Genomic DNA, 13,776 nt, shown 5'->3' with positions numbered 1-13,776 from the left:
CAAACTGGGGCTCCTCGATCGCCTGGGAAGCGTCGCCAACCCTACCGCGACCGCGATACCGCCAGTTCTCCGGGGAAGGGGTGGTCCTGAAGCAAGGGGTGAAGAGCTAAGGGGGCCAAAGAAGGTTCCCTTCTTGTGAGTCCCGCCCGGAGCTACGCGGCGCTGGCAGGGCCGAGACGGGCCAAGAAAGTCCCGGGAGGTGGGCTGAGAATGTGCTCTGCCGCCCTAGCCCCTCCCCGCCTTAAGCCCCTCACCCTCGAAGCTCAACCGGGCAGCCTTTCTCCTCTTTCTGTTTAGTTTTGTTTCGGTTCTTGTCGGTCAGACTCTTTTGCCAGGAAGACAGCGCCCTCTCTCTCCTCCAGCCGCGTCTGCCGTGGGCCTGCGTCCTCTCCTTGCTCCGCTGACCTCCCAGCCTCGTTCTCGCCCCCGCCCCTCCACCCCGAGCGCTGTCCCCTCCTCCCTCACGCCCCAAAATTACAGCCTCTGCCAGCAGCCCGAGCGAGCGGCGGGGTCCGAAGCCTGCTCGGGACCGGACCCCGGGCCGGGCAGACCGGAACGTCGGACCTCGGTCAGCCTGGCTGGGCAGGGCGGTCCCCGGCGCAGATGCGGCGCCGGAGACTCCTCGCGCGCCTCCCGGGAGAGGTTCCTGGCGTGGACCACTGGGTTTGGGTGGGGCCCCGCAGCCCCCGACCTCGCACTGCCTGCTAGGGGCGGGGCCGCGAGCGGGTGATGCGGCGAGCCCTCCCCAGCTCTGGCGCGCCGCGAGTTGGGCCGGCGCGCGCACCTGGCAGAGCAACTTACCCTGGACTCCAAGATGGGCCCAAGAAAGGAGGCCCCGGCTTGCGTGCGGGGTGATAGGTGGGGGTGGCGGATGAACTTCAGGAGAGAAAAGGAAAACTCTGACGGCCGTGTTCCGAGCTCCCAAAGCGCCCCTCGCGGTCCGCGGGCTGCCTTGAAACCTCACCCTGCCGGCTTCCAGGAGGGCTGCGCCAAGTACAGCAGTGGTGTTGGAAACGTTGTTGCAAAATCCGTGCCCGCGCTGGTGGGCCAGACGCGCGGAGAGGCCTGGGTGAGTGGGCACCTTCCCAGCACCCTCCACCCAGTGTCTGTTTTTCCCCCACAGCTCAGGGGACTGGTGATTTAGACTAATGCCGTGCGGCTCAGTCGGGAGCAGAGACAACCGGGCTTCTGTCCGCGAAATCTGGATCCTTTAGAACCCAAACAATGTACTCATGTGGGATTGAAAAAAAAAAACATTTTCCATAGCGTGGATTTGCACGGACATAGGTACAGGGCTGAAGTATTCCCCAGCCCAACCCCCCCCCCAACGCAACCCCTCCCGGCGCCCGGGAGCTACGGGAGGGAGTTCGCCTCGAGATGACCCGGCTGCAGAGCGCAGGCGGATCCCAGAAACGCTCTAATTGAGTCACAAACCACCCGCCTACCCTAACAAAGCGATCCTTCTCGACAGCTCAGCGCCCAATTTGTCCGAAGTACTTTCTTCCGCAATTCAGAAGCATTATCTTGTTTTTAAAAGTATCGCGGCAGAAACGTGGCAATTATCGTGGGCTCGGGTTACGCTAAATGGCGTTAGTCTGAGAAATGTAACAATACAAAAGCCGCGAACGTGATGATCGCCTAGCTGCCGGGCCTGCACTGGGGGTAGGAGAAGTGAGGGAAAAGATTGCAACCGGGGCGAGGGAGATATGGCTCGAGTTCCCGCTATAGGGCCTCCCTTCCAAAGGCACCTGCAGAAAGAAGTGTTGGACCTTTGTCCCTAGGGGTTAAGGATGCTGAGCGATGGACCCTTAGAGATTGGGAAAGGGGTGCTCGTGTCCAGACAAGACCCTGCCACTGTAGTGGCCCCGGCTCTCATTTGGGAGTTAGGAAGGGAAGAGAGGTCAAGGGTCATCAAGGGAGATGGGGAAGAACCCAATTCCTATTCGGTGACAACTACACTAAAATTGGGAAGGATGGGTGGTAATGGGAGAAAGAAGGAAAAAAGGGGGGGGGGCGAAAAGAGGAGCCGGCTCTGAGGGATGGGAAGAGGCGTTCTCTCCAGTGCAACGGGGTAGGCCTAGCCTAGGAGCCCGGGAGGCGCCGCAGGATAAGAACACGAAAGAACTGGAGAGGCCGAGAAACTAAGAGGCGCCTCCGCACCAGGGAAAAAAACGCTCTAAAAATCTTCATCTAGGTCTGCCAGGGTGAGTCTGGGCCTGGAATATGCTGTTGGGGGGGGGGGGGGGGCGGGTAGTAAAGAGAGAATAGTGAAAGGCGTTGGGTGCGGGCGTCGGGCTGGCAGACGCCTTGTTCACCCCAGCCACCCAGCCCGCAGTAGTAGCCACGCTGTGCGCGTGTCTCTTTCTCCTTCTGCTCGAACCAGCCCCCACATCTTGAAGTAATCAGCAGTAGAGAAGGGACTCGTCCCCCTGGCATCTCAGGTTAAAGAAGGAGGTCCAGGAAAATGTGGTAGAGCCATTACAAGAAACCCGAGCCGCAGTCATCAGGGACTCCAATTGCCATCGCATTAGGATTGATTAGAGACCAGCAGTACCGTAATGACCCGGAAAGAGGGGCAGACGGGGATTATTAATATCAGAATGTGGCAGGGTGGGGACGTGAGTGGAGGCAGGGAAGAGCAAAGTGGGGAGGGAGACGTTTTAAATTACTAGGATTTATATGTAAGTGCAGGCTTACCTGAGGAAACCGGATAGTCAGTGAATCACGCAAACAATAAATCTAATTGCATCTAAAATTTCACGAAGCCTGATTTTTTTTGGAGGGGGCGGGCAGTAAAAACCATGGTGAAAACCAGGCTAACATCTTAGTTTTCCTAAACACGCAGTTATATAAACTTATTGCAAGAATCCACATGAAGAGATGGAGAGGGTTCCTGCATGTCCACTTTCCTTACCGATAGGCCTCTGAAAAAAGATTTTGGGAGTGCATTTGTGGGTCACTTTGGGTCTTCCCTCCAGAGCTACGGGACAATGGAAGGGACGATTTTTTTTTTTACAGAAGAGTAATAAATCAAATTTTAATCAAAGTAGTGATACCTGGGTAGTTGTTTTTGTTTTGTTTGAGAAACGAACGATCGGGATCCCTAGCAGAAATAGAGAAGAGTGGTTTGTCTCCTTCCTCCGACTCTGAGCCAAAACAAATCAGCCCCTGATGGTCTGGGCTGAAACGCAGCTCACTGGATAATTAACTCCATCTTTCCAGTCCGCCCTAACTGTTTATTTAGTGTCACCCTGCATTACTGTCACTGGCACTTTCCTCAGAACAGGAGGAGCTGCAGGCTTTCACCTCCCAAAAGGAAATTCTTAGCTTGGACAGATGCAGTATTCAGGATGTACATTAGTTGAGAAAAAAGCTGATTGGAAACTCAATGGAAGATAAGGACTCCCCCCCCCCCAGTATCTTTTTGTAAAATTGCCCTAAGGCAACACAAATAAAGAGAAGGGGAGTAAGAGTGTCTTAAATTCTTACAAATGGGTTCTTACAACACTCTCCTTCACTTTCCAGAAAGGTGTTTGGCATCTGATGTTGAGTGGCATCTTCTGGCTCAAACCTGGCAGTTGGTGAGTCCCTGGGCCTGAGCTGCCTCAGAGCACAGCTGCAACAGGCCCTCTTCGCCTCAGGTGGCCAACCCATTTTCTTCTGCTCTACCCACGGGTGCCCCCACATTTTGGCGACACCACCATCTTTTGATGACGCCACCACTCAGCGAGACGGGGTCCCATCGACTGAGCACAGCCCCTGCTGAGACTTCAGAGTCACCTTGGTTCAGGACGTCAGCACCATGGCTACGAAAACTCACAGTGCCTTGGGGCAGAAAAAACAGGTTCAGGCGGCCATAACCTTCGGAAGGGAGGAGAACAGAGATAAACAGGAGAAGAGAGAAAAACAGAGATACAGAGAGAGGAAGGGGGTGTACGGGGTGGGGGCGGGTGTGCAGAGAGAGAGGAGGGAGAGGAAAAACGATGAGAAGAGTGAGGCAGAAAGAGAGGGAGAGATGGTGACGTGGAGGTGAGAGAGACTGAAAGAGAATAGAAGGGTGAGAAACAGAGGTTCACACACAACATGAACGAGCTTCCTCTTTCGGGGAGGGAAGAGAGAATGAGACAGAAAGAGATACACGGAGAGACAGGGACCAGACAGGGACCGGACGTGAGTAGGCACCCGGAGGGAGAGGGTGACTCCTCCACACACACCCCCAGCCCCGTTCCGCCGCAGTCTGAGTTCTTTCTCGGCCGCGTCTCTGCCTTTCACTCTCTCTCCCTTCCTCCACCCCGGGACAATGTGGAGACTGTATTTTCAGGACCGGCGCGGGGCGGCAGGGTTTTTAACAGCTAGCGGGCTCGCAGCTCTGTTTGTCCAGGTGTGGGCCGGGGACAGCTGTCCCGGCGTCCTGGGCTGGCGTTGAGTTTTTGCACCAAGGAAGCGGGAGGCTCTGCTTTCGCGCTTCCCGCTTCCAGGAGAAAACTCCCTCCCTCCCTCTATACATGCATAAATATATTAGGGGAACAGACAAATCTTCATTGTTCAGAAATAAGCCGAGGAGGCCGACAGACTCCCCTCGGCCCGGCCTAGCGCGGCTGGAAGAGAGGGAGGTGGAGAGGTGGGGGCCGCACGGATCCGGTGTCGCATTGCAGATTCCCACTAAAGATAACGAAACGCGATCTATTTTTCAGAACAGCAAGTGGATGGGAAAGAACCTTGACAACACAAAACTCATTTACTAATGGACTGGTTTTGAGTTTCTCTTCTCCGGGTCCGCAGATCGCCCTGCCTGAGCTCTCGGCCTATTCAGACCTCGCGGGGAGCAGAGTCCCCCAGGAGGCAGGTGGGAGGCTGCTCCCGCGGCGCCGCGTGGGTCGTCAGAGCCCGGGATACCCAGGGTCGAGGACACCCGGAGTTTCCGAACAAGCAGAGGAAAAAGATGAATGTTGTCACTTCCACCAGGATTTGGGGGGGTCTCCGCACTGCTCCTGAGCGACGATGCTAATTTGTTGAAAAAACACCTCCCGACGTCCTTCCCTTCCAAATTACCAGTAGTTAAAGTAGGATCCCCGCTGTTCTTGATGGCGAAGGAATTCCAAGAAAGCGGGCCTGGAGCCCCAAAGCATCGCGCTGCAAGCCAGAAAGGAAAGACGTGGGTCCTAGCCAGAGGGTTTTGAACCAAGGCCTCATGTCAACTCAGCCAGAAACTCCAGTAGCAACTAGTGCCTCGGCTTTGGCTCTTCCATAAGGCCAGTTGTGCGCACCCAGCCGTTCCCTGCGTAGAGGAGGCACATCGGAGCTACACCCGGCGTCGGGCACCCTCTGCCAGCGCGTTACCCTCGAGAGCCAAGATGCGGCGAGGGCAGCAGCTAGAGTTGCACGTTCCCTTTAAATCTCCGACGCATCTCTGTTTTTCGTGTGATTTGCATTGACAGCAAGGGTTTTAAGTTACTAGAACAACTCAAACCTTTCTGTGTGCGATTTAAAATGGATCATTTGGTTTATGTGGTTTGTAAATTCATGTCATTTTACCTCTTTTAGTGGTTTTCAGTGAAAGGTTCCATTTTGGGAAACCTTATATATCCGAGCCAATAATTAACACTTATAACAATTGGTTCCTCTAACCAAGGGATCGAAATAGCAGGTAGTCTCGTTAGTACAAAGCGAATAGCACTTTTCCTTTCTAGTTACGCGGTCTATCGGGTTAAACGCAACGAGAAGGGCTGGCGGGGCCTCGGCAGGGCCTCCGAGATGGAGCACTGCGCCTCAGCAACCCTGGTGCCTGCGGCAACCACAGCGTCCACAGGGTCGTCTTCCCAGGTATCGCCAAGGTCTAGGATGTCCTGGCCTCTTTGAAGAGAGATGAAAAGTAGTGGGCAGGGAGGTCTGGAGTAAGCCGGCGTGGGGGGGGTGGGGGTAGGTGGTTATATTGGTGTCTAATTGCCATCCCTCTGCTCGCTGTCATCCCTTGTAAATTTATACCTGCCCTTGTCCAAGTTATGTCTCATTTCCTTCCACAAAATTGTTAATTATAAAACACACCCCATACTCAACTAGTTGTCTTTTAAGAGACCTTGCACCACACATTGTAATTCTGCGCACTTGCTCTAGACTTTAGGGTATTAACTGAGTTTTAGAGCCGAGTTTAAACCTCCGTTCCGGTCTTCACACAGCTGCCCTGTCAATGAGGACTGTTCCAAGCAGAGACATTCCTTCTGGCAGGACACTGCAGCTTCTTAAGACTTCATCTGAAACATCATGAGTACTAAAATAAGACCGCAGGGGAAAATTACCAGACACATGGGCTTGGGCTCAGCCATGCCAGGCTTCCAGTTTAGAGAAGTAAGTCATTGGGCACACCATGTGGTAGGGGATCTTTTGAAATAATGTGCACCCATTAAATGCACTTAAAAATAATTCTAAATGTAATGAAATATCAGCATCTGTTTCCAAGGTCTAATTGCATGGGATACTGCAAAGTTTCGAGGATGCAAAAAGCATTGTGTGGGAGTTGAGCAAAGAAGCAGCTTCCCTGTACTTGGGATCTCTGGAGAGGCGGCCAGGAGGTGGAAACCCTTCATGAGTTTCAAATGTACATTACAGGGTACACTGGACTGGGTGCATTATTTTAAAACCATATAAATAATACAGGGGGAAACCCGCACGGTGCTTCTCCTTTTCCCACTTATGTCTCAATATGCAAAGGGTTTTGTGGAGCTGGGCTTTGGCTGGTGGAATCAAAACATTTAAAGAAGACAAAAAGTTTGAAGAGCCTAGAGTCTGTTCTTTGCACTCACTAAGAGGGTGCATTTAAATCAAAAGCATTTTTGAAGTGTGCTAACAATTCTGTTTTTGAACTTATCTAATCAGAGATAAGTATAGTCATAAAGTCACTCTCCTCCCACCATTTGGCTCCCCTTATCTCCACGCCTTGTTCTTATCTTCTGCCAGCCTCAACTACTGACAATAGATTATCTTTGTTTAGCGACGCTAATTGTTTTCAAAATCTTTTTAGTAATTGCTTTGGAACAAGGTGTGTAAATGAGGCTTACGATAATTACAGCTTCATTTGTCTGTGCAGTTTTACTAAGCATTCTCCACACATAGACAAAATAACAGATGATGGGACTAAATTGCAGGACATCTCTCATGCCCCGGCAGTAAAATAGGCCAGCATTTCAATCAACGCGCGCGCACGCGTGCACACACACACACACGCACACACCCCTCTTTATTTAATCTTCTTGGAGCCGCTGTCTTCTTTGCTTTGAGGGAAGTGTCCCTCTTGGAGCAGGGCAAGGATTATGTTACAACCGGACCGCTATTGGAGCCGGACCAGTTTTTTTGTTGTTGGTTTTTTTTTAAATTTACACCCCATCCAGCGCCTTTTGTATGAGGTTCCCAAAGCATTTTTGCCAACAGCAAGTAAAGCTTCTGGGTCCGGGGTAGCGGAGGTAGCCTTGAAAATCGCAACCACGCTGATGGGGAAACTGAGTCCAGAGTCTGCAGACTTAAATCATAATTAAGATGACAGATCACAAATGAATCTTCGGAATCTTTCTCTGCTTTGCAACCATCCTCTAAACAGCACTGCGCGTGGTCGCAAATAGTCGCGAGCTTCTGACAATGAGAGAAGCGCTATCCAGCTGAGAGTACACGTGCCCTTTGGAGGGCGGTAGGGGCGTGGGGGCGGGGGTAGGGAAGCTGAGGAGAGGAAATTAGGTTTGGCTCCTGGAGCTGAAGCCAGTCCGGAGAGAAGCCACTCTTCCAGCGACTGCAGCCCTGAGCTCTAGTCTGCTCTTTTATTATTTATCTCGTTCCATAAGCTATTTATCAATTCATTATTTATTCATTCCAACATTAAGGTAATTAAATACGAGCTCACCGGGAAAGGGCATGTCTGCAAGAGACGGGTTCGGAGGGAGAGTGGGGGAGTTAGAAGGTCTGGAGTCATTGATTCGCGCAGAGATGTGCGCGGCTGCCCTTAAGTGACACTGGAGAGAGGGTTCACATTGCAGGGTCCTGACACGATCACCCACCTCACCCCTCCTCTCGCACCCAGACAGCGAGGTTCTATCCTCACTCCTACCCCCCAAACCCCCGCCCTCCACCTCGCTTCCCACCTCTCTCGGTCCTTCTCCTCTCACCACTCCCAATCCTCACTCCACAGCTTCGCCCTCCCCTCGCGGGCGGTGCGGCCTCCCCGCCCGGCCGGGCGGCGCGCAGGCTGGCCAGCCCCGGATAGGCGCCGCCCGCAGCCAATCAGCGTGCCGAGGACGCTGCGCGCTTTAAGGCAGCAGCTGGGAGAACAGAAACCAAGTTCCCCGGCAACGAGCAGCATCTACCGGGTGGAAGCCTGGAGCCAGCGAGGCCCGAAAGGCTGCGGAGTGAGCCGGCCTCTCCTGAGACCTGCGCGCGCCCCACTCCTAGTTCTGCTCTTTTGGTGCTGCCCATACCCAAAACGCGACTTGCTTTTTCGGCTAGGGGAAGCTTAGGAAGGGGGTTGGGAGCAGCCGCGCCCCCGCTGCGCCCGCCGCCCCCTGCATTTTCGGCTGTTCTCTCTACTGCTGGCGCCCGGGCATTGCGCCCCGGCAGGGCCCTGCCATGTCGATGCTGCCGTCTTTCGGCTTTACGCAGGAACAAGTAGCGTGCGTGTGCGAGGTTCTGCAGCAAGGTGGGAACTTGGAGCGCCTGGGCAGGTTCTTGTGGTCGTTGCCTGCCTGCGACCACCTGCACAAGAACGAGAGCGTACTGAAGGCCAAGGCCGTGGTCGCCTTCCACCGCGGCAACTTCCGTGAGCTCTACAAGATCCTGGAGAGCCACCAGTTCTCGCCACATAACCACCCCAAGCTACAACAACTGTGGTTGAAGGCGCACTACGTGGAAGCCGAGAAGCTGCGCGGCCGGCCCCTGGGTGCTGTGGGCAAATATCGGGTGCGCCGAAAATTCCCCCTGCCGCGCACGATCTGGGACGGCGAGGAGACCAGCTACTGCTTCAAGGAGAAGTCGCGGGGCGTGCTGCGGGAGTGGTACGCGCACAACCCTTACCCCTCGCCGCGTGAGAAGCGGGAGCTGGCTGAAGCCACTGGCCTCACTACCACCCAGGTCAGCAATTGGTTTAAGAACCGGAGGCAAAGAGATCGGGCTGCTGAGGCCAAGGAAAGGTACGCGGCGTACTTCCCGCTGCTGGGGCGACCCCGGGATGCCCTCCATTCCCCTCCGCCCCTTCCCGCCCCCGCAGGCACTGGCCACCGCATCTTCCTGGCCCTCGGGAGCCGGTCCTCGGGGCGGCGCCCCGGCCTCCGCAGCACTGCAGAGAAAGTTCATGAACTCTGAGATCGCTTCCTAGGGTTGGGGACTCGTTTGATTTGAGCGCCCGCGCGTGGGCTTCTTGGGGTGTGAGTGTCGAGAAATACTGGTGCTAAGTTTGTTTTTCATGCTTCCCTGGCTGTTTGGGGACAGGTGTGGGAAGTAGAGAGAAAGTTGCTAGATCAACCGAAAGGGAAATGTTGGTGACGCGAGGAAAGGGGTTCGGTGGAAGCTGCGGGTCGCGAACCTCTCTCCTCTTGCTCCCGGTAGGGGTGGCGCTGGTCTGAGCCTTCTGCTGTGCCCCCACTGCCTCTCCGAGCTTAACTTGCCCTCTCGTGCTAGTCTTTCGGGCGAGAGGTCACTGTTTCATTCCGCAGTAGCCTTACAAAGGGAGGAGTCATTAACAAATTCACAAAACGAGAGATTTGGGAGAGGTGGCGCTGCATTTACCTCCCTAAGCCCAAAGCTCGGGAAGGATCGCTCCTCTCTGGGCTCCCTCGCGCGGGGCCGGGCGCCGCGGCCGGTCCGTCTGGATGACCGCCGCCCCGGACGAGGAAGGGGTCTCTAGTCTCTGGCTTCTCTCGCCTTGGAGCTCAGGAGGCAATAATTTTGAAACTGGTCTCTGCCTCCACCCTCCTCGCGCCACCCCACCCCCCACCCCCGCCCCGGCCACCTGGCCCCGCTCCATCCGCTCGCAGTAGAAGTTTCCGACTGAGATTCGGAAGAGCGTGCTGGTGGCGGCGGCGGCGACCTCAAGGAGAGCGCTCCGGGAAGCCGACGAGTTTCGGGAAACCTGAGCTCCGGGCGGGCTGGGTTTCCTTTGTTTGCTTCCGAACCTGGGGGCGGAAGGTGTCGCCTCCGCTTTCCACTCTGGGTAGAAGGCAGGGGACTTGGATACGTTCAGCTGAAATGGGCTCTCTGGGAGAGGGAGAGATGAGTCGAGAAGGGGAGAGAAAGGGGGACACGGGCCGGCTCTCGGGGTGGGCAGACAGGCGAGCACTCAGAGGGCGGAAGCGCCCGGGGCTTCCAAATCCTGCAGTTGACCGGCACCCAGCGCCGGGTGCTGTCCCGCTGTCCCTCCACCGCCCGCACCCTGCAACCGCTCACCGGCTGTGCGGGGTCGAGAAGTTTCCCGGGTAGGGAAGGGTGCGCTAGTGTGGATGCTGTGGGGAGCTTAGATGTGTGCGTGAGGAACTAAGGACTGAGTGAGTAACACGGGGATCGGGACACTCTGGTTCCAGTTCGACTTTAGTTACAAAACCGCTGCCCTGCAAGCCAGGCGCGAGGGCCCCACTACCTGATGAAATTGGAGAGACTGGCCGCGCTCCCTGTGTTTACTCAGGTCACTGGGCCGCTCTGGACACCCCTTCCCAAGACCTGTCCTGTGTCTCAGAAACCACAACCTCCGGGCAAGGGCAGGGAAACTCGACGTTTAATTGTTTCCTCAGGTGGGAACACGAAAATTGACTTGATTCACCCCAAACGTGTGCATTGGGGACTGCTTGTCCCTGATCGCTTTCTTCATCACCAACAGCCATTTGTTGGAAGATTCTCAAAGCTACTTCTAAACGTGCTGCTAGTTGATAGGTATTAAAAATAACTCCTTGAACGAAATTTTAAAAATAATTGTGTTTCGTATAGGCCTGCCGCTCCGGCTTTCTAAAATCTGGAACAGGAAGGGACTGGCTCCCTGAGAGCTCCCCATTACTCCGCTCTTCTCAGGACCCCTGGAGACGGGGTCGGAGAGCAGAGCTCCTCCATTTGGGTCTTTCACTGATTGCACCATGGCCCTTTCCTCCTTCCAGCTCCCCTCCCTCCATCTCACACTTTTTTTTTTTTAACCTAGCTTTTTTTTTTTTTTTTTTTTTTTTAACCTTATGGTGTTGTCCTCTATTTCTTAGGGAGAACACCGAAAACAATAACTCCTCCTCCAACAAGCAGAATCAACTCTCTCCTCTGGAAGGGGGCAAGCCGCTCATGTCCAGCTCAGAAGAAGAATTCTCACCTCCCCAAAGTCCAGACCAGAACTCGGTCCTTCTGCTGCAGGGCAATATGGGCCACGCCAGGAGCTCAAACTATTCTCTCCCGGGCTTAACCGCCTCCCAGCCCAGCCACGGCCTGCAAGCCCACCAGCATCAGCTCCAGGACTCCTTGCTGGGCCCTCTCACCTCCAGTCTGGTGGACTTGGGGTCTTAAGTGGGGAGGGACTGGGGTCTCCAAGCAGGGACTAGGGACACTTGTAAATAGAAATCAGGAACATTTTTGCAGTTTGTTTCTGGGGTTCTTTGTGCATAAAGGAATGGTGGACTTTCACAGATATCTTTTTTAAACTCAAAACCAACAGCGATCTCAAACGTAGTCTTCTCTCAACTCTTTCCACTTTTGCATTTCCCCTCCCAGTGCAGAAAATCAGGAAGGAAAAAAAAAAAACAAACCAACCAAACAAAAGTACCTAGTCACCCAGTCTGGGTTCTGGGCAGTCCATGTGCCTGCTTTGGTAGTCTTTCTTCTTCTTCTTCATCTCCCCCCCCCCCAATGAATGGGAATTACAAATAAAATGGATTTTAATTATTTCATTTTAATTTATTTATGAAAAAACTTTTGGGAAGAGGAAAAAGAAATGAGAAAGAGAGAGAAGTCAAAATAGTGAAAATAAGAGCCTCCAGCCTGGGAGGAAATGGTAGTAGCATTTTTAAGGTGAGAAGGCAAAATATAACATTTTTTTGATGGAGAAAGTTAAGTTTACATTTTTCATATTTAGTGTTAAACAATTTTATGTAGCTTAAAATGAAGTAACAGTATTAGGAAAAAACAAGTGCCTAAGTGTCTTAATGCTCTCTATGTGAGGCAGTTAGAGATAGAAGTGACCATTAGTAATACAAGTATTTTTGTCAAATTTGGTGGGGTTTTTGGTTGTTTTTTGTTTGTTTTCTTTTTTTTATGGCAAACTTTAAAAATGTACCAATGTGAAAAAAAAAAAACACTTTTCCTGAATGCCAGTTCTTCTCATGCCCTTGAAGCTTTCATATCTGTAGCCGACTCCTGTTAAGGGTCCCCTCTGTTCCTAGTTTCTAGCTTGCAAACACTATGTAACAAATCTGGCAACCTGGTATTTGTTACTAAAACAGCATGTGTTTTCAGGTTTCTTTTCTATTGTACCTAAACCTGTCTAAATTAAAACTTAGTAGAACACCAGGAGTACGATTGTGTTTCTGAAAGGTGAGTTGTGGATTGCTGTCATTGGGCCCTGCTTTTTTTTTTTAACAGGTAGTTTTGTTGCTTTTCTACTTAATAGTGGTTATGAATTGCAAGGTAGTTTGAAAGCCATCACCTGAACCAAGGGTGGTAACTGAGTTAATTATATGACAGAAAAGGAGTGATGTTAGCTTTGGGTTATTCATCTGTTTTCTTATTATTTAGGTATGCAGTTTTGTTTACCACTGGCTTTTTCCCACAACATCCATCTGTTAACTCAGCTCTTTTGTATTAACTAGTGTATGACCAACTGTGAAAGTAAAATAATTTATCTGCTTGGGGGGAAAAAAGGGGAACTTGAACAAGGATAGGAACTTGGTGAATTAACCTGCACAAATAGGAAGCAGACCAGCAGTACAGGAGCTCATTGCAGTGCTGCTGGATAGGGTTCAGAAAAATCACAGTAATCATGTAGGCTCCATATTATTTTTGCCTGGGGCAAAAAAAATCATGTATCTTTGTATTTAGCTTTTTAAATTAGCGGAAAAAAATGGCATTATTTATTAAAATTCTACTCAGGACAACAGGATTGGCTTGCTTGTGCTTTGTAAAATATTGTTCCCCAGAGAGAATCTATTTGATTTCTGACATGACAGTTTCATAATTTTGATTTTTCCTCATCTGTTAGTGTCACAGTTAATATAATCATTTTTTCCCCTTTTCCTTTTCTGTCTTTCCTGTGTGGATCTAGGAAACTGAGGTGGGGTGGGGGTTGAGGCCTAATTATGACTTTTTCAAAATGTCAAATGGATCTGACGGAGTTCAAGGGAGGAAGGGTCACTGTACTTAACTGTAGTCACTTTTACTTATAAAGTCATTTTTCCCTCAGTGATGGACAGATGTGCACACAGCCGCTCAGAGACGATCCCTTGGATTGGGAGCTCAGGGTCCCAATCTCCCTTGTTAGTGTTTTGGATCATTAAGTTAGTGTTTATTTAACTCACTAGGGTGTTTATTCTCTACGTCTTGGGCCACGGAGAAATGCCACCCTCTGCAGGAGGGGCTCTCACAGGGGATCTCCGCACATTCTTCACATTCACTCCGCAAAACAAACACCCTGCACAAAGATAGCTTTCAATGACCCTGACAGGCTTCAAAGGACACCGCGGAAATCTCCCTGGAAAATAAGGAAGGGCCAATTACTTTAATTTCTTACATGCCCTCTCTTCCTACTCTGGTGACTGCCCCCCGCTCTTCCAGCTCTGCTTA

At 52.1% G+C, this 13,776-nt stretch overlaps 1 protein-coding gene and 1 long non-coding RNA gene across 2 annotated transcripts; both read left to right on the top strand.

Moving 5' to 3' along the window:
- The first annotated feature begins 895 nt into the window (after positions 1-895).
- LOC128628576 (uncharacterized) lies at positions 896-5,873 on the top strand. The gene is made up of 3 exons (XR_008392986.1): positions 896-1,069; positions 3,526-3,581; positions 4,695-5,873. It is a non-coding gene; the product is annotated as an uncharacterized LOC128628576 (long non-coding RNA).
- A 2,460-nt stretch (positions 5,874-8,333) lies between these two features.
- On the top strand, positions 8,334-12,504 carry SIX1 (SIX homeobox 1). The gene is made up of 2 exons (XM_037132371.2): positions 8,334-9,167; positions 11,214-12,504. Exons 1-2 carry the CDS (start codon positions 8,608-8,610, stop codon positions 11,506-11,508), a joined length of 855 nt encoding a protein of 284 aa, XP_036988266.1. The 5' UTR covers positions 8,334-8,607; the 3' UTR covers positions 11,509-12,504.
- Positions 12,505-13,776: the final 1,272 nt, after the last annotated feature.

Source organism: Artibeus jamaicensis, unplaced genomic scaffold, assembly GCF_021234435.1.
Source record: "Artibeus jamaicensis isolate MK-2021 breed Jamaican fruit bat unplaced genomic scaffold, CSHL_Jam_final contig_851, whole genome shotgun sequence".
Taxonomy (NCBI): Eukaryota; Metazoa; Chordata; class Mammalia; order Chiroptera; family Phyllostomidae; genus Artibeus; species Artibeus jamaicensis.
Note: the sequence above shows the minus strand (reverse complement) of the source record. Positions and strands in the feature narration are given on the sequence as shown.

What these genes read in the sequence shown, in the direction of transcription:
- SIX1 (XM_037132371.2), top strand. Translation starts at nt 8,608, where the DNA reads ATGTCGATGCTGCCGTCTTTCGGCTTTACGCAGGAACAAGTAGCGTGC. An exon ending in GCTGCTGAGGCCAAGGAAAG is followed by an intron (nt 9,168 to 11,213) that starts GTACGCGGCGTA and finishes TCTATTTCTTAG; the next exon opens with GGAGAACACCGAAAACAATA.